This window comes from Macrotis lagotis, chromosome 7 (assembly GCF_037893015.1).
Source record: "Macrotis lagotis isolate mMagLag1 chromosome 7, bilby.v1.9.chrom.fasta, whole genome shotgun sequence".
NCBI classification, from domain to species: Eukaryota; Metazoa; Chordata; class Mammalia; order Peramelemorphia; family Peramelidae; genus Macrotis; species Macrotis lagotis.
Window position 1 is genome coordinate 123,915,245 of NC_133664.1, and position 27,091 is coordinate 123,942,335.

Here is a 27,091-nt window from a genome sequence, read left to right on the forward strand (position 1 = left end):
ACTGTACATGAATTGCTATTCTTTGTTGAATAAGGATCAGAATATCACCATATCAAATAAATGGGCAATAGGATGAGAGATTTCGACATAGAAGGAATGATGAAAACCATAGAGGTGAATATTCTTCTTTTATAGATGAGAGGTTAGTTGATTTATTAGTTGAGCATTTAGAAACAGGAGTAAGATTTGAATCCCTCTTCTCTGACTCCAAATCCAGTAGCCTTTCCACAATTTTCTTCATCCCTACTTTCATACCAGAACCTACTCATTGTCTCTTTATATGCAATACACAGAATGTCCAATATTGTCATCCAGGTCTGCATACTGGCTCCCATACTGCATGGCATCTCAAGGAATAACTCCAATAATAACTCCAATAAAAGTATATCCTACATTATCCACATTAAAAACAATTTTTAATCTAGAAATGTTATTAATATAGACTCTCTCTCAAATGGTACAGATTGCATACCATGCCAGTTCTTATTCTCTTTATTCTTGTCCTTATTTTTTTAATTGCATATGTTATTTTTCCCAGTTACATGTGAAAACAATTTTTAACGTTCAGTTTTTAAATTTTTTAGTTCCAAATCCACACCTTTCTTTGTGTTCCCCTGCCCCTCCAAAGACAAGTAATTTTATATGGGTTATATATGGGTAATAACTCAAAGCATATTTCAATTTTAATTTATCTTACAGACCCAAAATCAAACAAGAAAATAAAGTATAAAAATAAGTTACAAACGATATTCAGACTTCATAAGTTCTTTCTCTAGAGATCAATAGCATTTTTAATCAAGTCTTTCAGGATTTTCTTTGATCATTGAATTGTTGAGAATTACTATGCTATATTAAAATTTATCATTTCAAAATATTGCTGCTATTTCATGCAATGGTCATCTTTTTTTTTACATTTTACTTTTCATTAGTTCATGTAAATGACCTACTCATTGTTTCTTATAGCACAATAGTAATCCATCATGATCATATACCAAGACTTGTTCAGTTATTCCCCAACTGATGGACATCCCCTCAATTTTCAATTTTTGTCAGCATAAAAATAACTATATATATATATATATATATATATATGTATATACACACACACAAATATACATTATATAATAATGTGTAAGTACATATGGATCCTTTTTTTTTTTAGGTTTTTGCAAGGCAAATGGGGTCAAGTGGCTTTCCCAAGGCACACAGCTAATTAATTATTAAGTGTCTGAGGCTGGATATGAACTTAGGTACTTCTGACTCCAGGGCCAGTGGTGTGGTCTATCCACTGCACCCCCTAGCCACCCCATATGGATCCTTTTATTAAAAAAATTTAATCTCTTTGAAATACTGAGATGTTTTGATGATACACTCCCTTGATCAAAATATAGTGACAGTTTTATAATTCTTTGGCAGTAGCTCCAAAATGCTTTCCAAATTGGTTGAATCAGTTCACAACTCCCCCAACCGTGCATTAATGTCTGAATTTTCCCACATTTCTTCCAGCATTTGTTGTTTTCCTTTTCTGTCACGTTAACCAAACTGATAGGTGGTACCTGAAATAAATTTTCATTTCTTTAATGGATTGCAATTTAGAATATTTTATTCAGATGACTTTAGTTAGCTTTTATTGTTTCATCTGAAAAATGCCTTTTTTATCATTTGACCATTTATCAATTGAAGAATGACTCACTATTATAAATTTGACTCAATTCTCTACATATTTGAGAAATTATACCTTTATCAGAGAAACCTACTTTTTGTGCTTCTCTTGAATATGTATTTGAGCCAAATTTTCTATTTGGCTTTGATTTTTTCATCAGGAATGTTTAAAAGTTTTCTAAATCATTAAATATTCATTTCCTCCCTGGAGGTTTATACCCAGGTTTCTTGGGTAGGTAATTCTTGATTATAATCTTAACTCCTTTGTCCCCCAGAATATCATATTCCAAGTCCTCTGATCATGTGAATAGAAATTAGGAAATCTTGTGTTATCCTGACTTTGACTTTACATTATTTGAATTATTTATTTCTGAATGCTTATAGTATTTTCTTCTTTATTTGAGAGCACTAGAATTTAATTATCATATGCCTGGGAGCTTTCATTTTGGGATCTCTTTCAGATGAGTTCAATGGATTCTTTCAATTTCTTTTTAGAATATCAGTGTAGTGTTGTTAATTCCTTGAAATATGTTTTCTAGAATTTTTTGAATCATAATTTCTAGGTAGTTAGTGATTCTTTTTTTTTTTTAGATTTTTCAAGGCAATGAGGTTAAGTGGCTTGCCGCCCAAGGCCACATGGCTAGGTAATTATTAAGTGTCTGAGACTGGATTTGAACCCAGATACTCCTGACTCCAAGGCTGATGCCCTATCTACTGCGTCACCTAGCCACCCCGAGTAGTTAGTGATTCTTAAATTATCTCTCTTTAACCTATTGTTTTCCCATGAAATATTTTCCAATGAAATATTTCATATTTTCTTTTATTTTTCATTCTTTTTATCTTGTTTAATTGTTCTTATATCAGGGAGTCATTAGCTTTCACTTGCCCAATTCTAATTTTGAGGAATTATCTTCTTCAGTGAATTTTCATATCTCATTTTCCAGCTGACTAATTCTGTTTTTCAAAGAGTTTTTTCTCTTTCTTCATTTTTTTTGTCTCTTTCTACTATTTCGTCTGTTTTTCAGGTGTAATTTTTTCAGTATTTGTGTACCTTCTTTACTAAGCTATTGGCTCATTTATTTTCCCAACTCTTTTTACTACCTTTCTTAGATTTTTAAAACCCTTTTTTGAGCTCATCCAGAAATTCTTTTTGAGCATGAGATTGAACTCTGGAAATCATTATTATGAATTCAATTTTCTCCTACTTCTGCTATTGGTCTTGCTAGAGTAATGTCTATATTGGTATGTACTTCATTCTTATTCTGATGTGACAGACCTTTCTTGTCGATAGTTATTTTGACCTGGAAAATTGTTTCATTTCAACCTTTTTTCAGTTCTGTTGCTCCAGTGCTCACTTTAAGACTTTATTTAGAGTTGTTTGGAGGGAAATTTGGGAGAGTTCAGGTAAATCCCAGACTTTTCTTTGCTATCTTGGCTCTGTCCCCATTCTTATTTTTCAGACAATCTTTCTTTAAGGATTTTCCCAACACACTAGAGTCTTCCGTCTGATTTATTTATCATCCCATATCTAATGACTTATCATTATATGAAAATGATCTATGGTCCCCAAAGTCAATGTCAGTGAATTCCAAACTTTTTAAAATTTAAAAATTTTGGAAAATCTTTTAATGTGGTCCTAGCAAGATGGAACAACGTACTGGGACTAGAGTCAGGAAGACCTGAGTATGAATCTGAAGTCAGACATTTATTAGCTGGTTTACCACACTTTGTACCAACAGTAGAAAACAACTCCTCATTCAATTGGTGCCTTTGGATCCTCAGCACCTAACTTAATGATTGGTACATAGTAAACACTTAAATTTTGTTGAGGTAAAAATATTGTGAAGTTTCCTAAGTGTGATTTTGTTTCCTTTCCTCTTATTTTTTTTGGTCCTTGCCATAGCATCTGACCCAGATATATGTGCTGATAGTTTCAGTCATTGGCCCATCCAAGTGCCTCCCATTGAGCAATATGATTTCTTCATTTATTTGGCATTTCCTTTGTAGATTGCTGTAGTTGTCTTTGGTTATGGATATTAAGAAGAAATGTTTTAGGTTTCTGGGATTTGAGGTAATTAGGACAACTGCAAGTAGGAGCATCTGGAGAGCAATGTCATGTGCAGAAGTTGCCTCTTCATTTGGACTTTGTAGATGATATCTTCTATGACAATGGTTCAAACAGGAAAGTGTAAAAATCTGGTTTGTGTCTCTGGATATGCCAGTGAAACAACTCCTATATTCCAGAATGTGAATGTGTAAGGGAAAGTTGTAATAGATTTTTATTTTAGATAACAAAGAAATAGCTAATGGATACATTGAAATTTTTCCATGCATGAATATGTGACTTATTTCTGAATAATTAATTTTGGAAGCTTGAAATTTCTATGATTAAAAAGTTCACAATATATAGGAGAAAAAATGGTAGACTTAAAATTTAAAAATCTGTTTTAACATCCTAATTCTATGTAGCAATTCATTTTACCTCTCTAAGTCTCAGTTTCCCCATCAGTAATGTCAGCAGATCAGTTTAGATTACTTCTAAAACTCCTTCCTCCTCTAAAAATGTTTCTTTTACATATAAAATGCTAATTATCAAGCCAAAAGCAATCTCCTACATCAATTTTGAGTATTGAATATGCCATAATACGAATACAATTATTCTATGTGACACTAACTTTGTCAGATCTACATGTCTTTAGTGGAAAATTAAAATGGAAAGTTGAGTGTGAGAAGAAAGTAAATTGACTGAATCTTCTGAAGATAAATAGGGTTCACTTAGGGAAATATTCCATTATAAGATCTGGGATTGGGGGAGAAGGCTCCAAAAATGGCACACTCAAAATAAGAACTAATTTGAGAAAAATGACCATGCTTTGAGCATACTGATTAAATGATGCTAATGGAGAAGACATGGATAAGAAGAATGACTCATCCAACATATTTTACTTACAAGGTCAGGTTAAAACCATAATATTATGTAATTCAAAATGTCAATAAATTTGACACAGAAATGTACAGTTTCTCTATCTTTATTATTTCCTTCTGACTTTACCTGTCCAGTGAAATATTTTTCCCATTTTACCAGAGTAACAATTCAAAGTATGGTTGAAAACACCTGATTTAGTCTAGTGCTGTAGTAATTAGAAGTAAAAGGTAGCAATTTTAGTCATTCCAACAAGCGCTCTAAAATTGTTGAAACCTGGAGCCATACTTTTTTTTTTTATTCCTTATTATTTGCATTGAATACTCTGTATTATATGATGAATAGGTTAAAAATAAAGTGGAAATGACATTGTTTTACATTCCTCTCTTTTTTCTCCTTTCTTCTCTCCCCAGGATTAGAACGAATTGCTCGGGATTCCTCCTATGAGCAAGAAGGGAAGGTCCAGTTTGTAATTGATGCAGTATATTCCATGGCTTATGCACTTCACAATATGCATAAAGATCTCTGCCCTGGTTATATTGGTCTATGTCCACGAATGAGCACAATTGATGGTAAAGAGCTCCTCAGTTATATTCGGGCTGTAAATTTTAATGGTAAGTTACACTAATTTATTTATTTGTCTTTTTTTTTTTACACTTCAGAAGTGACAGTGTGTGTTTTTTCTTCCCTATATATAGAAGACACTTTTAGGCATAGTGGAAAGCACAGGATTAGAAAGAATTCTCTTTTTAATCAGAAGTGTGAGTTTTTCCACCTGCTTTCAAATCTCAAGCATATTTTTTTAATGCTGCCATTAAGCTGCTCCTGAAACAAGCAGAAGCTAAAAATAAATCCCTGTCAATCAAACTATTCTACTTAAAATTGCTATTTCAGAAATAACTTGGAGAGCTTATATAGGACTATTGACAACAGATTAAATTCCCTTTGAATATATTTTGTTCATGCCATTATTAAAGAGGCAATTGTAGATGCTCTGTTTTGAAACTGATTCTGAGTGTGTTAAACAGAAGGTTGTCTTGAGAAAGGTGAGTGATTTGGAGTTTGTATTTGCACATTAAGATGTTGCATAGTTTATACAAGACTTTCAGTTTTCTCTTTCTTTGTTTTTCATTTAGTAATTCATTCAATATGAAACCAAGAGCTGTATTCTTTTTTTAAAAAATTTTTATTCATTTAAGGCAATGGGGTTTGCCCAAGGTCATAGCACTAGGTAATTATTAAATTTCTAAGACTGGATTTGACCTCAGGTCCTCCTGATTCCAGGGTTGTTGCTCTATCCACTATGCCACCTAGTTGCCCAAGAACTGTCTTTCTTTATTTTTTTACATCTCTGCTTCACTCCTTATTATATTGAGAAGGCCTCTAGTCTATTATCCTCTTGACGGATAATATTCGCTTATGGTTTTAGATATTAGTTCTCTTTTATAAGGGAAACTATTTATTCCTATATTCTCTAGTATTTTTTAATGAGATTGAGTGCAGTATTTTGTCAAAGGATTTTTCTGTATTAATTAAGATAATCACATATTATATTAATATAATCAAGATTCTGTTGATTTTGTTATTGAAATGGTCATTTATGCTGATAATTTTCCTTATATTGAACCAACCCTGTAGTCCTGAAATAAATCCCACTTGATCATAATGTATCTTGATATATTACTATAATCTCTTTGCTCATACTGGATTCAAATTTTTTTGCATCACTATTCTTTAGAGAAATTGGTCTATAATCTTCTTTCTCTTTTTGACTCTTCCTGGTTTGGGTATGAAAACCATATTTGTGTTGCAAATGGAATGTGATAGGATGTCTTTTTAAGCCTATTTTCCAAATAGTTTATATAGTATTGACATTTATGGTTCTTAAATGTTTAGTTTAAATGTTTATGAAACCATCTTGTCCTGAAAATTTTTATTAGGAAATTCATTGATATCTTGTTAAATTTATTTTTTTTTTGAAGATCAGATTATATTTAAGAATTTTCTTTCTTCTTTTATATTTGATAACTTGTATTTTGTAGACATTCAAGCATTTAATTTATTGTCAAATTTCTTGTCACAATAATTGGGCAAAATATCTCCTGACAATTGTGTAAATATGCTTTTCATTTGTGGTGAATTCATTCTCTTTATTTTTGATACCTGTAAAAAGTTTTTTGTTTTCTTTTTTTTTAAAATCAAGCTAACAGTGGTTTGTCTATTTTATTATATTTTAATAAAAGCAGATCCTAGTTTTATTTTTAATTTGATAATTTTCTCACTTTCAATTTTATTAATCTCTCCTTTGATTTCCAGAATTTCCAATGTGGTTTTTAATTGGGGGTGTTTAATTTGTCCTTTAGTTTTAGCTGATTGCACAATTCATTGATCTGTTTCTTCTTTACATATTTGATGCAAACAATTAGAATTATAAAATTTCCCCTAAGTAATTCTTTGTCTGCAGCCCCAGAATTTTGGTATGTTGTCTCATTGTTGTCTTCTTTAATGAAATTATTTGTTTCTTTGATTTGTTTTTTTACCTACTTGTTTTTAGGATTAGATTATTTAATTTCCAATTAATTTTTAATCTCTTTCTATTGTTTAGTATTGAATATATTTATGACATTATAGTAAGAAAAGAATGTGCTTACTATTTCTGTTTTTCTGCATTTGGTTGCCATGTGGTACTGAGTAAAGATATGATCCTTTATATTATATATATAGAGAGATTATATATTAATCATATATATTAATCCTTTATATAGTAAATGATCTATTTTTGTGTAAGTGCCATGTACTGGAGAAAAAAAGTATATGCCTTTCTGTCACTGTTCAACTTTCTCCAAAACTCTATCATGTCTATGTACTTTAACATTCAATTTACCTCCTTAACTTCCTTCTTGTTTATTTTATGGTTAGATTTATTTAATTCTAAGAAAGGGAGTTTGAGATCAACTACTAGTAGAGCTTTGCTATTTATGTCTTCCTATAACTCATTCAGCTTCTCCTCTAAGAATCTGAATGCTATTCTGATTGGTACATATATATATTTAGCATTGAAATTACTTCATTGTCTATGGTACCTTTTAGGAGAATATAATTTCCTTCCTTATCTCTTTCAACATGACCTATTTTTGCAGAGCCTTTGTCTGAGATAAGGATTGCTACCCCTGCTTTTTTCACTTCAGTTGATGCATAAAATATTCTTTTCCAGTCTATTACCATTATTTGATGTGTATTTCTTTGCTTCAGATATGTTTCTTGGAAGCAGAATATTGTGGTGTTCTGGTTTTTAATCCACTCTGTTATCTGCTTCAATTTTTATTGAAGAGTTCATCCTATTCACATTCAAAGTTGTAATTACTTAGTCTTTATTTCCCTCCATGCTATCTTCCCTTCATTTGTATTTTCCCCACTCCTTTCACCATATCCCTCCTTCTAAATGCTTTGCTTCTGAATACCACCTCGATAAATGTGTTTACCCCCATCTATCCACCTCCTCCCTTTTCTTTTCCCTTTCCCTTTTCCCTTTATTCCTTCCTTACTTTCTATCAGTTGCTCCTTCCCTCTCCCGTCTTACTCCTCCTAATACTTGAAGGGATAAATTTATAAACTCAACTGAGTGTCAGTTTCAATCCCTTTTTGAGCCAGATGTCATGAGAGTAAGATTCAGATGGTTCTCACCTCCTCCCTTCTTTTCTATTTGCAGTAATTCCTTTGTACATGTTCATGCAATGCAGTCTTCTCCATTTAAATTCCCCCCTTCCTCCCATCTCTTTACTGAAATATAAACATATATATATATATGAAATAATGAAAAATATATTTGATTTTCCTTTTTACAATTCTTTTTTTTATTTATTTAAGGCAATGGAGTTAAGTGACTTGCCCAAGGTCAATAAGTAGAATATTGTTATGTGTCTGATGATGGATATGAACTCAGGTCCTATTGACTCCAAAGGCTATACACTGTGCTCTGTAGCTACCCCCCAAAAAATATATATTGTAATGAAATATATATATATATATATATATATATATATATATATATATATTATCAATCTCCATTAAAGTCTTGGACATACCATGGATGTCTATATCTTAAGCTGAAGTACATTCCCTCTAATAGAGTAAGAATTCCAAAGATTTAGGAGAATTTTCCTCCCAAGTGTAGATGTAAGCAGTTTAATTTTATTAGATAACAGTTTTTACCCTACCTTTTCCTTTTTCTCTTGAGTCTCCTGTTTAGAGATTAAATTTTCTGTTTAGCTCTAGTCTTTTCATTAGGAAAGACTGAAATTCATGCATTTCTTAAACATCCATTTTTTTCTCCTAAAAGAGAAGACTTAGTTTTGCTGGAGAGTGGATTCTTAATTGTAATCCAAACTCCCTTGCTCTATGGAGTGTTATATTCCAAACTCTTTAATCCCTTAGCGTTGACACAGTCCTTTGTAATCCTTACTGTGCCTCCTTGCTATTTGAATTGTTTTTTTCTGGCTGCTTTCAGGATTTTGTCCTTGATCTGAGAGTTATGAAATTTGGTCACAATATTCATTGGCGTTTTCTTTTGGCGGGGGGAGATTGATGTATTCTTTTTTTAGGGTTTTTGTTTTTGCAAGGCAATGGGGTTAAGTGACTTGCCCAAGGTCACACAGCTAGGTAATCATTAAGTGTCTGAGGCTAGATTTGAACTCAGGTCCTCCTTATTCCAGGCCCAGTGATCTATCTACTGTACCACCTAGTTGCCTCTCCAATTGATTTTTAAACTCCTTTCTGACCTTTTCTAAGAATTTTTCTGAATTGGAGACCAATTCATAGTCTCCTCTAATGCTTCAACTTTTCTGTCCTCCTTTTCTGAGCTAGTACCTTTGTCTCCAAAGTAACATTCAGCTAACCCTTCTTTGTGTGAGCTTTTCTCCATTTTTGTGTTGTTAGCTTTCCCTAGGGCTTGTTCACAGATATTCCATATTGAGATTCCAAAAGACCTTATTTACTGGAGTTAGGAACTGTGAACCCTCAGTTAAGGAACCAAAAGCTTTCTCTGGAGTGTCTGTATTGAAGATGTAAGTGACCCACTTTTAGGGCTGGGACTGAATCTGTACCAGAGGCTCTGTCTGGATAATCAGAGTGGGGGAAGATCTGCTGTCCATACCTGGGCCTTGGGGCAAGGTGCAAATACCTGGGGCTGTTTCTGTATTTATGCTGGAGAGAGTTAGGCCCTCCCACAGGAGCAATGGGGGCTCTAGTTGGAAACTTTGGGGACTTTGATGACTGGAAATATAAGGGCTCCTGTCTAGGTTCTTCCAGACCAGTCAAGTCAGCTGAATGGGCATCTCGAACAGCCCTGTGGAGCTCTTCCACCATGGACATAGCAAAGTTTTCCACTGCTGATGTTCTCAGGTCAGTCCCCCGACTCAACCTGTAGCCCTTTGCTGGGTTGATGCTCTCTGTGCTGGTTATTTTCATGCTCCTTCATCACAGACCTTGCTGGAAGAAGTTCCCCTCTCTTCTTCTGTGGATTCTGTTGGTAGAAAATCTATTTAGAGGCTTGATTCATTTTGGTTCTGAGGGAAAGTTAGGAGAGCTTAAAACAATGCCTAAGTTCTCTCCACTATCTTGGCCAGAAGTCTTATATGTTTAGTATTGATATGACTTCATTGTCTATGGTACCTTTCAGCCAAATACAATTTCCTTCTTTGTCTTTTTTTTGTAACTATATTATTGCTTTTGCTTTGTCTGAGATAATGATTGCTACTGCTGCTTTCTTTGCTTTAGCTATGTAAAGATTCTTTACCTTTACCGTATGTTTATCATTATGATTCAAATATGTTTCTTTAAAGGACATATTGTAGGATTTTTTCAATTCATTCTGCTATTTTCTTTTTTTAAGGGTGAGTTCATCCCATTTACATTTATAGTTATTTAACTGTGTAGTTCCTGCCATATTATTTTTTACTTCTTCATTGCCCTCTTTCTCTTAGCCCCACTTTTTGCTTCCACACAGTGTTTTACTTATAATCACTTACCAAAACTTAACTCCCTTTCATCAATCCCCTTTCCCTCTTCTATCATCCCTATCTCTTTATACTTCCAAATAGTATAAGATTTCTATATCCTGAGTGTGTTTGTTCTCTCTTTAAACCAATTTTGATGGAAGGTTTAACCTTTGCTCATCCCTCTGCCCCAAACTTCCCCTTCATTATAATAATTTTTTCATGTTCTTCTTTTTTTTTTTTTTTTTTAGTTTTTGCAAGTCAATGGAGTTAAGTGGCTTGCCCAAGGCCACACAGCTAGGTAATTATTAAGTGTCTGAGGCCAGATTTGAACTCACCTACTCCTGACTCCAGGGCCAGTGATCTATCCATTGTGCCACTTAGCCTCCTCTTCATGTCCTTTTAAGTGTAATAGTTTGTCCCTTTTAATCTCCCCCTTCTTCTTCAATGCAATTTTCTTTCTTTCCCTTTTGTTGTTTTTTTCTAGATATCATTCCATCAAAGTCACCTTATATTTACATCCTTCTAATTGTTCTTATAGTAATAAAGTTGTAAAGTTACAAGTATTATCTTACTATATAGAAATATAAACAATTTAACCTTCCAGAAATTCTTATGTTTTATCTTGTTTCTTTTTCACTTTTTATGTTACCCTTGATTCTTGTTATTTAGAGGTCAAAATTTTTACATATCTCTGGTTTTTTAATCAAAAATACTTGAAAGTTCTCTATTTCCTTAAATTTCCATTCCCTGACCCCTACAATATTATATTCAGTTTTGCTGGGTAGGTGATCTTGATTATAATCCTAACTCCCTTGCTATCCACTATATCATATTCCAAGCCCTCTGTTCCTTTAATATGGAAGCTGCTGAATCCTGTGTAATTCTGACTGTAGCTCCAAGATATTTGAATTGTTTCTCTTTTACTCCTTGTAATACTTTCTCCTTGATCTGTGAGTTCTGGAATTTGGCTATGATGTTTCTGGAGGTTTTCATTTGGGATCTTAGTCAGGCAGTGATTTCAATTTCTATTTCACTCTCTTGTTCTAATATATCAGGATAGTTCTCTTTGATAATTTCTTGAAAGTTGTTTTCCAGGTTTTCTTTCTTTCTTTTTTTTTAATTAATCATGGTTTTCAGGTGGTTCAATAATTCTTAAAGTTTCTCTCCTGCATCTGTTTTTCTGGGTCAGATGGTTTTTGTTTTTGTTTTTCAAATGAGAAGTTTCAGTTTCATTTATTTCATTTTTCTTCCTTCATTTTGTTTCATTGTATCTTAATGTCTCATAGAATCATTAGTTCTCATTGTATCAATTCTAATTTTTAAGGAATTATTTTCTTCAGTAAACTTTTATACATCCTTTTCCATTTGGCCAATCAAATGAAGTTATTTTCCTCAATATATGCAAATGAAATTTTTCCCCATGAATTTCTTGCTTTATTCTTATTTATTTCCCTATTTTTCCTTCTTCTCTATTTTTTATAAATTCTTTTAAAGCTCTTTTCATATTTTTTTTTGCTCTGAGACCAAATTATATTTTTCTTAACACAGTCATTTTGATATTGTTTTCTTATTTTAAGTTTCTGTTTTCAACTTCCCTACCATCATAGTAACTTACTCTTATCAAGCTCTTTTTTGTTTATTTTTTTTTTGTTTTTTTTTATGTATTTTTTGTTTTCTTTGTGGCTTGGTGTTTTTATGTGAGTTGGGTTCTGGTCCTGCAGAATTCCAAGCTTTTTGTGCTTGGATCTTATTGTTATCTTTCTTTGCACTTCAGAGTTTAAGTGTTTGCTTTCTCTAGAGGATATATTTTCCTTCTGGCTTGTACTGGGGTGGGGGATTCCTTGTTTACCTTTTCTGAGTATGAGATTTAAGGAAACATGGTCTCCCTGATGGTATACCCCTGGAACTGGGTCTAGCTGCTGAACAGTCCCAGGGCAGGACTTCATTACTAGTCAGTCATGGTCAAACCCTTGCTGGTAGATTGTAATAGTAGTTCAGTTGCTGAGAAAGAAACTTATTGTGCTGCTCACATTATGGACTTACCTAGGTGACTGATGATTCATAGGAGGGTAGGAACTCATTGGTGAATTGTCCGAGGCTTGGATCCTTGCTGCAAGCCTCCTACTATGAGGTTGGCTGTGGCTATTCTTGGACCTCACTCCCCTCCTACCCCAGTGAGACAGATCTTTCCTGCCATGCTAGTAATCTCCTTTCCTGCTCATAGTTTACATATGAGGTGGTTTTCTAGTTGTTTGAAGGGAATTTTGTAAGATATTAGAGAATTCTTGCCTTATTCCACTTTTGGCACCTTAAGTGAGCCATATACTCTAAAACCCTTTTCCAGGTGCTAAAGATGGACTCTGCCTTCTGGGTAAACACACTGACTCCTGCTTATATGATTGCCACAAGTGACAGCCAAAGTACATATAATAATTTTTTATTTATCATTTCTGGTTCCAACCTGACTTTCTTAAGAATTAGTTATTTAGTATTGATATTCTTTGGGGGAAATTGTAGCAGTTGCTTCCAATGACTTTGGCAATTATTTACAAATGAAATGATAAAATGTCCTGCACTGTCTGTTTCTTTCTAGTTGGCACTAATCCATGCAGCAGAAGTGCCTCCAAGCCAGGCACAGAGCATAACTGTCTATCATTATATACTCCAGTGACCTTAGCTGCCAACCTTCCCCCCCCTCAAAACAGCACAAGGTCATCTTTAATTTAAAATCCAAGTAGAAGCCTTTTAACTTTTTATTTTTTGCTGCAAGTAACATGCCAAGTATTTGCTTCATACTATTATTAACCAAAAATGTTATATCATTCTAACTATTTATATTAAGCTCTTTATTAAAAGAAATTTCCTTCTTAAGGGATCCAGTAGAGTTTAAAAAGGCACACATAATAATTTTAATTAGGAAGTCAGAAAAAATATATATTATTGAGAAAAAGAAATGTTAAAGTTACATGTTATGATTATTTAGCCTCAATTAGCCATCAACAAATAAAGAATAATTTAATTCTTTGCTCATGTTCGCCATTAAAAAGTCTCATGAGCCTCGGAACTTTTGGTCAATGAATCTTGTGACCAGTGAAACACAAATACACTCTCCCCCCTTTAAAAAGTAGAGTAAAGTTATCAAGCATGTAGGCTTAAAATAGTCATTGTTCACTGAAAAAAAAAGCCAAAAATCTGAATACAATTCTTATTTTCTTATAAATGTGGGAATTATCCTAACTAGATAATCACTTCCTAGACTGTTTAGGTCTTATATATCATATGAACTATTTAAATGGTATAATCATGAAGGAAAAAAAGCACACATGCCTAAGCATGGTGGGTAGTGTTAGGGTTGTGCAGAAGGAGAAGTTATATGCACTCAGATAGCATTTTTTTTTTCAAACAAAGGCTGCAACCCGTAGAGGTTAAAGACAAAATCACCAGAAGAGTCATATTGAGAGAGATGGAGAATTCAAAGAAACCAAAGCCAAAGAACCTCAAGGGGAAGAACATGGAAAAACATCATTAAGGAGAGTTATTTCTCTGTTTCTCCTCTGGAACCAAAATTGGATAGTAGAATGTATTTTTAAAAACGTGTTTTCATACTCACTTTGTATTCTTCTGTTGCTTCTGGTTACTATACTCTGCATCAGTTCATATATCATGTTTCTCTGAATTCCTAAGATTCATTTAATTCATATAATATAACACTAGTATATTCTGGTTTGTCACTTGTGCAGTTGATGAGTATCTATTTAATTTCAAGCTCTTTGCTAAAATTATGTATATTTTGTCATCTACTGGGTATGAATTTTTGTCTTTGACCATCTTGACAAGAAGATATGAATGGTTTAATAACATGCAATACATTAATCTAAATTAATTTTATAGAATGGTTTGGCCATTGTGTAACTTTAATTACAGTACATTAATGTATTTGTCCTCCTTCTAAGTTGATTTTTGGAACTTTAATCCTTGTCAATTTACTCAGTGTGAGATGGAAGCAAATCAGAATTTTTATTTAATACTATTATGATACAATTATTTACAATTATTTTCCAAGTGTGTGTTAATAATTTTAACTCTTTTGCAAACAGTAAATGGTCTTTAACTAAATATCTATTGAAGAATGGTGAACTTTTATTTTATTTTTCTACTTTTAAATAATATTTTATATTCCCCCAGTAACAGGTTAAAATAATTTTTAGCATTCATTTTTTTAAATCTTTAAATATCAAATCATATCTTTCTTTCCCTCCACTTCACTTCTGCCTTTCCAAGATGATTAGTAATCCAATATACATTATACATATGCCTTACTAGACATTTTGTGCAAAAAGAATAGGAGAGAAAGGAGCAAAATGAGAGAGAGAGAGAGAGAGAGAGAGAGAGAGAGAGAGACAGAGAGACAGAGAGACAGCGAGACAGAGAGAGAGACAGAGACATAGCATCAAACAATATCAGTTCTTTCTTTGAGGTAGATAGCTTTTTTCATTACGATTCCTTTGGGTTTGTCTTGGATCATTATATTACTGAGAATAGCCAAAGGATTCACAATTCTGCATTGTACAACATTGCTTTTGCTCTATACAATGTATTGGTTCTTCTCATTTCACTTTGTATCAGTTCAGGAAGTCTTTGTGTTTTTTTTCGTTATTTTGGATGTGTCTCTGTCCTTCGAATGTGTTTCTAGTGAATAGTGTTTTATAGGGTTCTGATTTTTTAATCCATTCTTCTATCCTCTTCCACTTTATGGGTAATTCCTTACCATTCACATTTACAATTATGATAACTAACTATATTTCTCTCTGATCTATTTTTGAACTTCCCTTGGACATTAGTTTCAAATCAAATTAAAGACCATATAATATTGAGTTGGAAGTACTTGAGAGTCAATTGGGTTAAAAGCATACTTGGACAAAAATTCTCTAAAGAACATGCCCACCAAATAATCATTAAGATTCTGCTTAAGTTTCCAGCATCTTCTGCATCAAGCAGAATATGAAATATTATCTATGCTATATTAGACTGGAAAAAGGAGATAGATTGGTCATATAATGGAAATGAGGAATAATGGAAGGAACAGATTTCTTAGCAATATCAAATGATAATGTCAAGAGGAATCCCTGCTCCTTAGAATATCAGATAAGCCTTATGGGGAAGAAACAGTCCATTCAAAGCACAGAATAACAGTGTATTCTTACATTATGATCTAGCAGCATAGCCAAGTATTATCCATATCAGTAAAAACAACAGACTCAATGAGCTATTAAATATATTTGCATATTATATTGCAGCAATATGGATAATTTTACTTAATTCTTTTGCTCTTATTTTTTCTTTTCACATTAATTTTTTAACATTGCATTTTAATCTCATGACCTGGAGAAAGGTTGAAAAACTGAACTATGGAGCTGCCTGCATTGCATTAGTATTGAAGGGTTGAAACAGGGAATGATTGCTTTTGAATCTAACAATTTTATAACTGGATATCAGTCAAATATGTTTAAGAATGGAAACCCTGCCTGGATCTCTTTCAGCAGCAATTCTATAAAAGTTAAACTTAGATGGTATGCCTCATGATACATTTCAGAGAAGCATTGCTTCCTAAGTTTTCTGTTATTGACACCTTTATAAATTTTCACCATCTTTCCAACTTAGTAGAACAAGTGAAAGGAAAACAAAAAGCAGCCTTTTAAAGTTAATATTATTGAGACAATCATAAAAATGCTATTTCTATAAATTTTACAAGCTATCACATATCAGAAGAAAAATGGATGCTATAGATGAGGAATTTATATTTGGGGGGGGGGAGATCCAAGAAAGCACCTGAGTTAATTCTTTATGATAGTCCTGCTCTGGAGGTGATAAAATATTAATACTCCATGAGTTGTCTGGAATCAAAGATTTCCCTATTGCTGGGGAGGGTTTTCTTTATCATAAAGTGCAAGAGTGCTGGAGAGCACTTCTAGCTCCCCGCCTTCATGGGTGGATTCAAACAGAGATGCAGATATGAAAGGAAAGGAGGATTATCAATGATAAGGTTGAAGCTGGAATCTGGTGCTGATGGCTACATAATTGAGGTAGAAAGATGGAGTCCTGAGGGAAAGGCTAGCCATAGGGTTCTTGTTGTATTTCTCAAAGGAAAGGGACAGAGAGGAGGTCATAGGGAGCAAGGGGATAATCTCAGGAAGGTCAAAGATATTTCAGCTATTTGATAAGGATGCTTAGTACTTTTTGTTGTCCTTGTTCCTTCACAAATGATTATCATTAACTATTTCTCCTCCTAGCATCTCATTTTCTCCCTCACCTTTGTTATTATTGACTATGCCAGTGATTTTACCTCTTTCCTTATGAGTCTGTTTACTTCTAAAGTAATTAAATTATGGAATTAATTTCCTACACCTACTGTCACAAAGTTTCCATGCAGGAAGTCAGAGGAACTCTGGCTAGGTTGCACAGAACCACAGGTTGATTACCAAAGAGATTGAATACAAACGAAGGGTCATGGGATGGAGTCAGGACCAGATATATGAATTAGTACCAGAGGATCCTCCTATTGTAGATGAATGAGGTCTGGACTTAGAATGAGAAGATTTGTATTTAATCTGCACTGAACTGTCTATAAATGTAACCTTGACCAAGAGAGTACTCACTAACCTCCAGAGACTCTCAATTGTCTCTAGGATCATATACAAAACCCTTTGGCACATGAATTCTTTTGTCACTTAGCTTCTTTCTACTTTTCCAGTCTTCTTATTCCTTTTCTCCTCCATATATTCTAATCCAGTGACAATGAATCAATACACTGAAGTGAGATATTCTCTCTCTGGCTCTGGACATTTTCTCTGCCTGTCTCCCATGCTTGGAATCCTGTTCCTCTTCATCTTTGCCTTCTATTCAGGATTCCCTGGCTTACTTCAAGTTCAAAAAATCCCATTAACTACAGGAAGGCTTTCTGAGCCTCTTTTCTAGTACTTCTCTCTATTAATTATTTCCTATTTATTCGGTATATAACTTGTGTGTGTGTGTATATTTGTGTGTGTGTGTATGTATTTGTTTGTTCTTTCCCTTATTAGATTGTAAGCTCCTTAAATTCAAGGACTGTCTTTTTTTTCCTTTTTGTGTCCTTAGAGCTTAGCACAGTGACTGAAACATGATAGGTACTTAATATATGTTTATTTATTGATTAACAATTTGGAGCCTTGTTTTAAATGGGTTGTCTAGACAAGTAACTATAGAACTATTCATAGTTTCACATGTTCATATTTGCAAACGTAGAATTTTTTCTCCCAGGAATGAAATAATTGACATAGCAAATAGCTATGCTACTAAAGTATGCAAAAGAAAAAATTAAGAAATGACCGGATTAAAGTGGTTTTATTTCCTCTCTTAGGTTGAGTTTGTTAAAGCAAATGCTATGGTTTATATTTTCTAGTAAATTGATATTAAGAAAAATGATATAATCATAAGCTTTATTTTTATACAACACAGAAGAGAAATGAAACATATACAAATACACTGTGGTAATATTATAGAGGTTTGTTCCCACATGTAAGAAAATCATCCCACTCTGAGGGTGATGGAAACATCTTAGAGAAGAAACACTAAAATTTGGGATTCAGGTAGCAAGGATTACATACCCTAACAATGGGATTTGTTTACCCAGCTGTATATTGGAGGGGACTTTCATAATACAACCCAGATGTGGTGGAAAATGGATCAGTACTGGATTTGAATGAAGCTCTGGAAGGAGAAATCTTATTTTTCAGGATCATAATCTAGTGGTAGGATTTGACACTAACAAAAGGATAGGAGAATGATTCAAGACTCCTGCATTAGACAAGAGGATCCTCTGGCACTAACTCATATTTCTGATCCTGAATCCATCCCATGACCCTTGCTTTGTATTCAGTCTCTTTGAAAACAGCAAGCCTTATCCACCCACCCTAGAATTAATGATGGGAAAAGTATAACTGGGTTCTTCTTTTTTTGCCTACATTTTTCAATTGACTTTGAACCACTTTGTCTCAATGACTCCATATTAGAGTCCTATCATTATAATTGTAAACAACAACCATAACAAATAATAATCATGACATCAATATATAAAGCTTTTATTTTCAGTTTATAAATGATACCATCCTCATACATTTGCATATTATAATGAGTAAAAAGTGTGGTTTTTGAGATTCGATCTATTGATTTTTTTCATATTATATCTGTTTCTCATCATCCTTTTACAATCAGGTAATTTTAATTTTTTCTTTTATTAGGCTTTCCCTTTCACACTTCCTCCCCACCTCCTTAGACAAAATTAAAAAAAAAGGAAGATACAGCCCTGTGTATATACAAACAAAACAAATTTCCAAATTTCAGTTTTGTTCATATCCAAAAATGTATCTCTCATTTTGTTATTTTAATTTCATCCTTCTTTGGCAGTAGTTAAATAATAATTTCATTAATCATCCTTTTGGACTTATAGGTGATCATTGTAATGATGCTTGTGCTAAAGACTTTTATAGTTGCTTTTGTCTTTGGTTCTGTTGTTATGGGAGAACTAGGTTTTTCAGTAGATAGAGTAATTGCCTTGGACTCAAGAGAATGAAAGTTCAAATCCAGTCACAGACACTTGACACTTATTAGCTGTGTGACCTTGGGCAAGTCCCTTAACTTTGCCTCACATCCAGGACTATCTCCAATCATCCTTATTCATATCTAGCCCTTGGACCCAGATGTCTCTGAAGGAGAAAGTGAGTCTGATGACTTAGCACAGACCTCCTTCATTCAAATCCAATTTAGCTTCTTGTCATGGCATCATCTCTCTGATATCATGGCCTTCTTCAAGAATGAAGGATAAACATCATCAGGATTGTTGTTTTTTGATAGATAACTCTCCTTGTTCTCATTTATTTTTATATCAGTACATAGAAGTCTTCCCAGTTTCCACTGAAACTTTCCACCTTGTCATTTCTTTTTTCTTTCCTTTTTTTTTTTTTGCAAGGCAATGGTGTTAAGTGGCTTGCCCAAGGTCACACAGCTAGATAATTATTATGTGTCTGAGACCAGATTTGAACTCAGGTACTCCTGACTCCAGGGCCAGTGCTCCATCTACTGTGCCACCTAGCTGCCCCCAACCTTGTCATTTCTTATAGCTCAATAGTATTCCATTATATTAATTTATATTACTATTTTAGTCATTCTCCAGTTGATCTGACACCCCTTTAGCTTCCAGTTTAGGACTACTATGACAAGAGCTGCCATTAATCTTATTATATTTCCAGTTTCTTTTCCTCATTCTTTGATCTGTTTGGGTTAAGTCAAGAAGCCATTTAACTGGGTCAACAGATTGGTAACATTTTGGTCATAATTTTAAATTGTTTTCTAACATAGTTGTACCAATTCAAAGTCCTGGCAATAATGCACCAATATTCTTGTTTCCTCATAATCATGATAGCATTTATTACTTTCCATTTTTGTCTTTTTTTACTGATCTTTTGGTCAGGAGGTAGAACCTCAAAGTCACTTTAATTTTGAATTCTTTAACAATATTTGATTAGTAACATTTTATGTGGGTTTTTGTTTGTTTCCATTTTTTCCTTTCAAATTTCCATTTTATGTATTTTTCTTCCTTATCTATTTGGGAATTGCTTTTAGTTTATACATTGAAATTGGTTCTAAATATAACAGGTAAATTGAATAAAATTACCCAGGTACTTATATCCTTTAAAAAATTTTAGCTGTATTGATTTTGTTTGTGAAAAAATATTTTAATTGTACATTATCATAATTGTCTATATTATCTTGTTTTTATCTTATCTGAGACTTATTTGGTTATTAACTCTTCCTCTATGCTCAGAACAGAAAAGTTCTTCCTTGCACTTCTAATTTGTTTGTGATGTGATCTTTTATATACCTCTATCATATCCATTTGGAGATTATCTTATTGTATTGTATGAAATGTTGATCTAAACCAAATTTGCCAAATAATATTTATATGGTCCTAATCTATTCCACTGATTGATATCTTTTTCTAAAATAAGTTCTAAACCATTTAAATGATTACTGCTTTGGAATACAGTTTGATATTAGACTTTTTTTCTTTTTTAAAATTACCGGCGGAGCCAAGATGGCGACATGAAGGGATCCAGTCTTAGGAGCTCTCTGATAAAAACTCATAAACTAAGGACTCTAACTAAACTTTTGAAATTCAGAACCCACAAAGGGACCCAGTGAGGCAGCTCTCCTACTCAAGGTAACCTGGAAAAGAGCAGAAAGGCTCTGCTCCCCGGGCTAGAGGGGCAGCCCGCCAGAGGGGTGGCCCGCCAGAGCGAAAGAACTTCAGCCTCCCGGAGGCAGTCCCAGGGTGCTGGGAGCCTCAGCTCACAGCAGCGGGGGAGTCGCCTGAGCTGCACCCCGGGGAGCACTGGCACAAAGTGGGGGAACAGTGGGGGACCTCTGCCAGAGCAAGCACGTGGAGCCCAGCCCTCAGGGCACACAGCCAGTAGCCTGGTCTTTCAGCAACCCTGATCCAGGAAACAGAAGCAGGTGGACCCAGCAAGCAGGAGCCCCCAGGGCATGAGCCCATTGAGCTGAGGGAGGGGAGTGAAGAGAGAATGCAGATCTCTGTCCTCTGCCCCTGGAACAGGACTCTGGAGCTCTGACCACATTCACATCCTGATTGCAGTCTAGGCCCCCCCCCCATAGAACAGCAGCCCCCCCCCCCCACCTCAGCTCTGTGGCAGAGGGAGGTGCTTATGGTCATTCACAGACCAGGAGGGAGGACAGAGCCTCACACACTGAGACCCTTGTGGGAGTGTCCCAAAAGCTCAGGAAGCACCCCCCCCAAAACAGGCTTAGGCTGGGAAAATGAACAAAGAAACAAGAGGAAGACCACTGAGAAATATTTTGCAAATGAGCCCAAGAAGGATCAAAATACTCAGTCTGAAGATGAGGAAGCACAAGCTCCTGTATCTAAAGACTCCAAGAAAAACAGAAATTGGGCTCAGCCTATGATAGAGCTCAAAAAAGACTTTGAAAATCAAATGAGGGAGTTAGAAGGAAAAACTGGGAAAAGAAAGGAGAGAGATGCAGAAAAACTTGAAAATGAAGTCAGCAGCTTAGTCAAGGAAATCCAAAAAAATGATGAAGAAAATAGCATTCTAAAAAACAGCTTAGGTCAAATGGATAAAACAGTCCAAAAAGTTATTGAGGAGAAGAATGTTTTAAAAAGCAAAATTGGCCAGATGGAAAAAGAGATAAGAAAACTCTCTGAGGAGAATAAATCCTTCAGACAAAGAATAGAATTCAGAGAGATTGATGAATTTACCAGAAATCAGGAATCAATACTTCAAAACCAAAAAAATAAAAAATTAGAAGAAAATGTGAAATATCTCATTGAAAAAACAACTGATATGGAAAACAGACTTAGGAAAGATAATTTAAAAATTATTGGAATACCTGAAAGTCATGATCAGGAAAAGAGCCTGGACATCATTTTCAAAGAATTACTACAGGAAAATTGCCCTGATATTCTAGAAGCAGAGGGCAAAATAGAAATGGAGAGAATCCACCGATCCCCCAGAGAAAGAGATCCCAAAAAACCAACCCCCAGGAATATTATAGCCAAGTTCCAGAACTCCCAAGTCAAAGAGAAAATATTACAAGCAGCCAGAAGGACACAGTTCAAATATCGTGGAGCTGCAGTCAGGATCACACAGGACTTAGTAGCAGCTACATTGGAAGCTAGTAGGGCTTGGAATACAATATACTGGAAGGCAAAAGAGCTTAGAATGCAGCCAAGAATGAATTATCCAGCAAGGCTGAATGTCCTCTTCCAGGGAAAAAGATGGACTTTCAATAAACCAGGGGAATTTCAAAGGTTAATGGCCAGAGCTGAACAGAAGGTTTGATCTTCAGATGTAGGACTCGGGTGAAGCATGGAGATTGGAGGAGGGGGAGGGAAATATGAGGGACTTAAGGAGGATGAACTGCATGTATAGAAAAATGATACTGATAATATTCATATGAACCATCTCAGTTAATAGAGCAGGTAGAGGGAGCTTTTATAGTTGAAGCACAGGAGAAAGCTGAAGTTGAAGATAAAATATGGTGTAAAAATGGAGTAAATAAGAAAAAAAGGGAAATGGAATGGGAGAAAGAAAAAGGAGAGGGGGGAATAGTCCAAGCTATTTCACATAATAAGTTTTTTTATTACAATGAGCTATTGCAATGACATGGAAGGGGGAGGCAAGGGGCAAAGAGGGAACCTGTGCTCTCATCAGAGATGGCTAGGAGAGGAAACAGCAAATATACTCAATGGGGTATAGACAACTGGAGTAAGAAGGAGGGGGGAGCAGGGGGGAAGGGGTGGGGATGTGAATAAAGGAGGAGAGGATGGACCATGGGGGAACAGTGGTCAGATATAACACATTTTCTTTTTTTACTTCTTGCAAGGGGCTGGGATTGGATGGCCTACACAGGACCATAGGGCCAAGTGGATGCTGGGCCTCAGGGGTGGTAGGGGGCTCAGGGCTTCTTGGCCCCAGGACCAGGGATCTGTCTGCTGTGCCACTCAGCGACCCTACAGCAGAGTCAGAGTGAAAGGAGAGAGAAAATATAGTACATGGTAGTGGAGAAATAAGAAAGGAGGGAGTTGCAATCAGCAATGGCAACGTTGGAAAAATATGGAAGTAACTTTTGTGATGGACTTATCATAAAGAATGCGATTCACTCATGACAGAGTTGATGGTGTTGGAACAAAGACTGAAACATTTTTTGTTATTATTATTTGGGGGAGGGTGCAGGGCAAGTGGGGCTGGGTGGCCTGCTTGGGGCCACATAGCAGGGTGATCATTGGGTGTCTGGGGCTGGATTTGGACCCAAGTGCTCCTGGCTCAAGGGCCAATGCTCTGTCTGCCACCCAGCCACCCCTACTATTATTACTATTTTATTTTATTTTGGGTCTTTTTTTTTCTTCTTTTTCGTTTTTGCAGGGCAGTGGGGATCGGGTGACTTGCATGTCACATGGCTGGGTGATTATTGGGTTTAGGAGGCTGGATATGGACTCGGGTGCTCGTGGCTCCAGGGCTGGTGCTTCGTCCATTGCACCACCTGACCATACCTACAATTGTTACTATTATTTTTTTTTATTTTAATTTTTTTTCTCTCCCCACTTTACTTTTTTGCCCAAACATGTCTATCTATATTCATGGGGGGAGGGGTATTTTGTTTACTTGTAAGCAAGTATATTTTATTAATGTAAAGAAAAATATTTGTACAAAATGAGAATAAAAAATAAATTAAAAAAATAAAATTACCACCCTGGAAGTTTTGTTCTACATAGTTTGAATATATTTTGTAGAATTGATTAGCATTTATTAGAGTCCACTAGTTCTCTCTTTCATCTCAAATATTCAGGTGTATGCATTACTCCTGAATGACACTTTCTAAAAAAAGTTATGATTGTTCACAACAGTCAGTCAAACATGACTGAAAATGGCTGAAAAACAACATTGAGACAAAAGTTCAATAGTGGGCTTGGGAGAGAGTGTGGAGTAGGCAAGACATTTAGGAATTACCTATTTATAGCTAACAAAAAAAAGAAATGAAAATAGATGGAATCACTAAGGGAAAAAAATGTAGAGGAAGGGTTGAAAGAATACTTAGGAAATGCCCAGGTCTGTGATTTGTATGTCCAACTATTTAAAATAGATGGCTGAAACAAAATGAGACATTACTAGACAGTGTATATTTTAAGGATCATCCCCTAATGAAAGGTCAAATATGCATTTTTTAGGTCTTGTGTAGATGTCATATATGTGTGTGTGCATACATACATACATACATAATGACTTTAATGAGATTAAATTATCTATTTAGTCCTAATAAATAGTAAGATCTTCAATAACTTCTAAGCATTGACCACCAGAATCTAGAATAGTAGTATTTTAAAGGTGGATGATATTATGTTGGCCAACTATATATATATTTTAGGTATTCAGAGGTTATAATTGTTTTCCTCTCTTCCTCCTAGACCTTCATCAACATACTGACAGTAAAAAAAAAAGAGGAATAGTCAAATTTATCAGTTTTAAGTACCTAAGCTTGAATTATGAGCAATAGAATTGTGTTATGAGTAAATTGACAGTCTTCCTTAGTTATTAATAGCTTATTAAAATGGAGATAACTTTTAAAAATCTATATAGATGATAATTTAGAAATAAAGAGTTCTTCAATTCAGTGAGTCAAATAACTTAATCTCATGTTTTATTCTTTGCAAAACTATGAAATTAGATACCCATACCTAAGGTATTCTTAATTGCACAAGAAACTTTTTGATTTATAGGATTATTTGTTATAGAGATCAACAAAGTATCTTCTATACACAACCAAATCATTGATTTGAAGAACTTCCTTGGTATTAGTTGGTATTTGTTGAAATTGAATTTTGCTTGTATTTATGTTTTCTTCTGACAAAAGTATCTTATCTCCTATGGAACAGAGAAGAAGCATATGGTTTTGGCAAGCTGTGACCCTATTTACTTATAAGGACATATTTTTGCTTGGTATTTCCAAGGGAGCACCTAAATTAGTATCTTGAATTCCTTATAAGAAGTACATGAAATAGGAGGCTTTATATTAATAACAATAACATGTTTTAACTTACAAAGCTCCATGTTATCTCATTTCATCCTTTTGATAAATCTGTGACAGATGTTATTGTTATTCCTATTTTACTCATGAGGAAACTGATACTGGAAGAGGTTAAGTGTTTTGCTCAGGGTCATGCAACTAGTAAGCAGGTTTTGAACTCAGGGCCTCCTGCTTCCTGGATCAGCAGTATATCTATGATGCTGCCTGGTTGCCTGTATTAATTCTAATCCTATGTATGTGGAATGAAAAATATTAGTTTAACTGATCCTCACAACTCCAGGAAGCAGATACTATTCTTATTCCCATTTTGAAGCAGATGGCAGTCAAGTGACTTGTTCAATGTCACATAGCTAAATATATTTGAGGCTGGTTTAGCACTTAGGTTTTCCTGATTTCCAATCAAATTTCTATTTTACCACCAGCTGACTCATATATATGAAAGTAAGACTCAATTCCTGGCTTCAAGGCTTAGTGGAGAAGACAGTGTATATATTTCTAAATATATACATCTATATCCATATCTATTGATCTATGGATGTATACATTATACAAGAAAGCTAACAATAAAAAAATAATATAGCCAATAAGTGCAAAAGGGCAGATCAACAGCATCAAAACTTTGCTGTTCTGGAAGGGAACATTAGAAAAAGCAGAATATTAGCCCTTGAGATAGGATTTTTGTTGGTGCTAGTATGGTTTTCATATAGAGAAATGGGAGCTCAATTTTGATACCCAAAGACCTTGCTTTCAAGCCCTTCCTCTATCACTGTATATTCAGGTGATTTGGAAAAGCCATACTTTCTCTGGGTCTCAACTTCTTCTGCAAAAGGAAGGAATAATATGTAAAAATAAGAAAATAGGTATAGATGACCTCTACAGTTACTTTATCCTCTAAGTCTTCAATACTATAATAATCTACCATATTTGAAATTTGAAAAATTTTTAAAAAAGAAGAAAAGTGAGCAATGGCAAAAGTTTCATGCTATACAGAATGATTATATTCAGTGATATTTCACATTCATGTGAAGGTACCTTAAAATTATAATGGAGCCCTGATTTTATCCTTTAAGATTATTAATTCTTATAATGACATTAAAGTTTAATCAAGAATATAGCTCAAAAATGCAGACTATAAATGGAGAGAATTCTTTTGAAACAAGTACTTGTAAATGCTTATCCTTTTAGGTTTAAGATCTCAGTAGGCACTTGGATATATATACATATATATATATATATATATATATATATATATATATATATATATATATACATGTGTGTGTTTGTGTGTGTGTGTGTGTGTGTATGTTCAACAGAGGGAATGTAAAATGGTGTTTCTTCTAGAATAATTACTTTCTGGGCAGCATTGCTATTAGTAAAACATCCTCAGTTGTCATGTACTTCCCATGACTTTTCATGTAGAATGTTGAAAGGAGTCTGGTAGAGAAATAAGAATGCTGCATTTGAAGTTGAATCTCCTCCTACCCACAAGTCCCAGATCTCCTATTTTGTGACTGTGTAACAATGGTTGCATCACTTCAATTATCTGAACTTCTGTAACCTCATCTCTAAATTGAATATGATAATATGTGCATGCACTGGCTTCATCACAAGGCAGTAGCTAAATACTTGAAATGTTATGTAAATGTGATCAGCTTTCTATGATACCAGGCAACTTAGGTGGCACAGAGCAGAGTCTGGAGTCAGAAAGACTCTTCTTTTTAACCTGTTGGCCTCAATCTTCTCTTCTATACAATGATCTGGGGAAGGAAATGGCAAACCATTGCAAAATCTCTATCAAGAAAACCCCAAATGGGGTCACAAAGAGTCAGACACAACTGAAAAATGACTGAACTAT

General features: G+C 34.4%; 1 protein-coding gene across 1 annotated transcript in view; it reads left to right on the forward strand.

The window, feature by feature from the left end:
* The window catches only part of GRM8 (glutamate metabotropic receptor 8), a 959,071-nt gene that overhangs the window by 567,086 nt on the left and 364,894 nt on the right, over nucleotides 1–27,091 (forward strand). Inside the window, exon 7 of the mRNA XM_074193782.1 lies at nucleotides 4,999–5,199. Within this exon, the coding sequence (XP_074049883.1) occupies nucleotides 4,999–5,199 (201 nt within the window). The remainder of the gene's footprint in view (nucleotides 1–4,998; nucleotides 5,200–27,091) is intronic.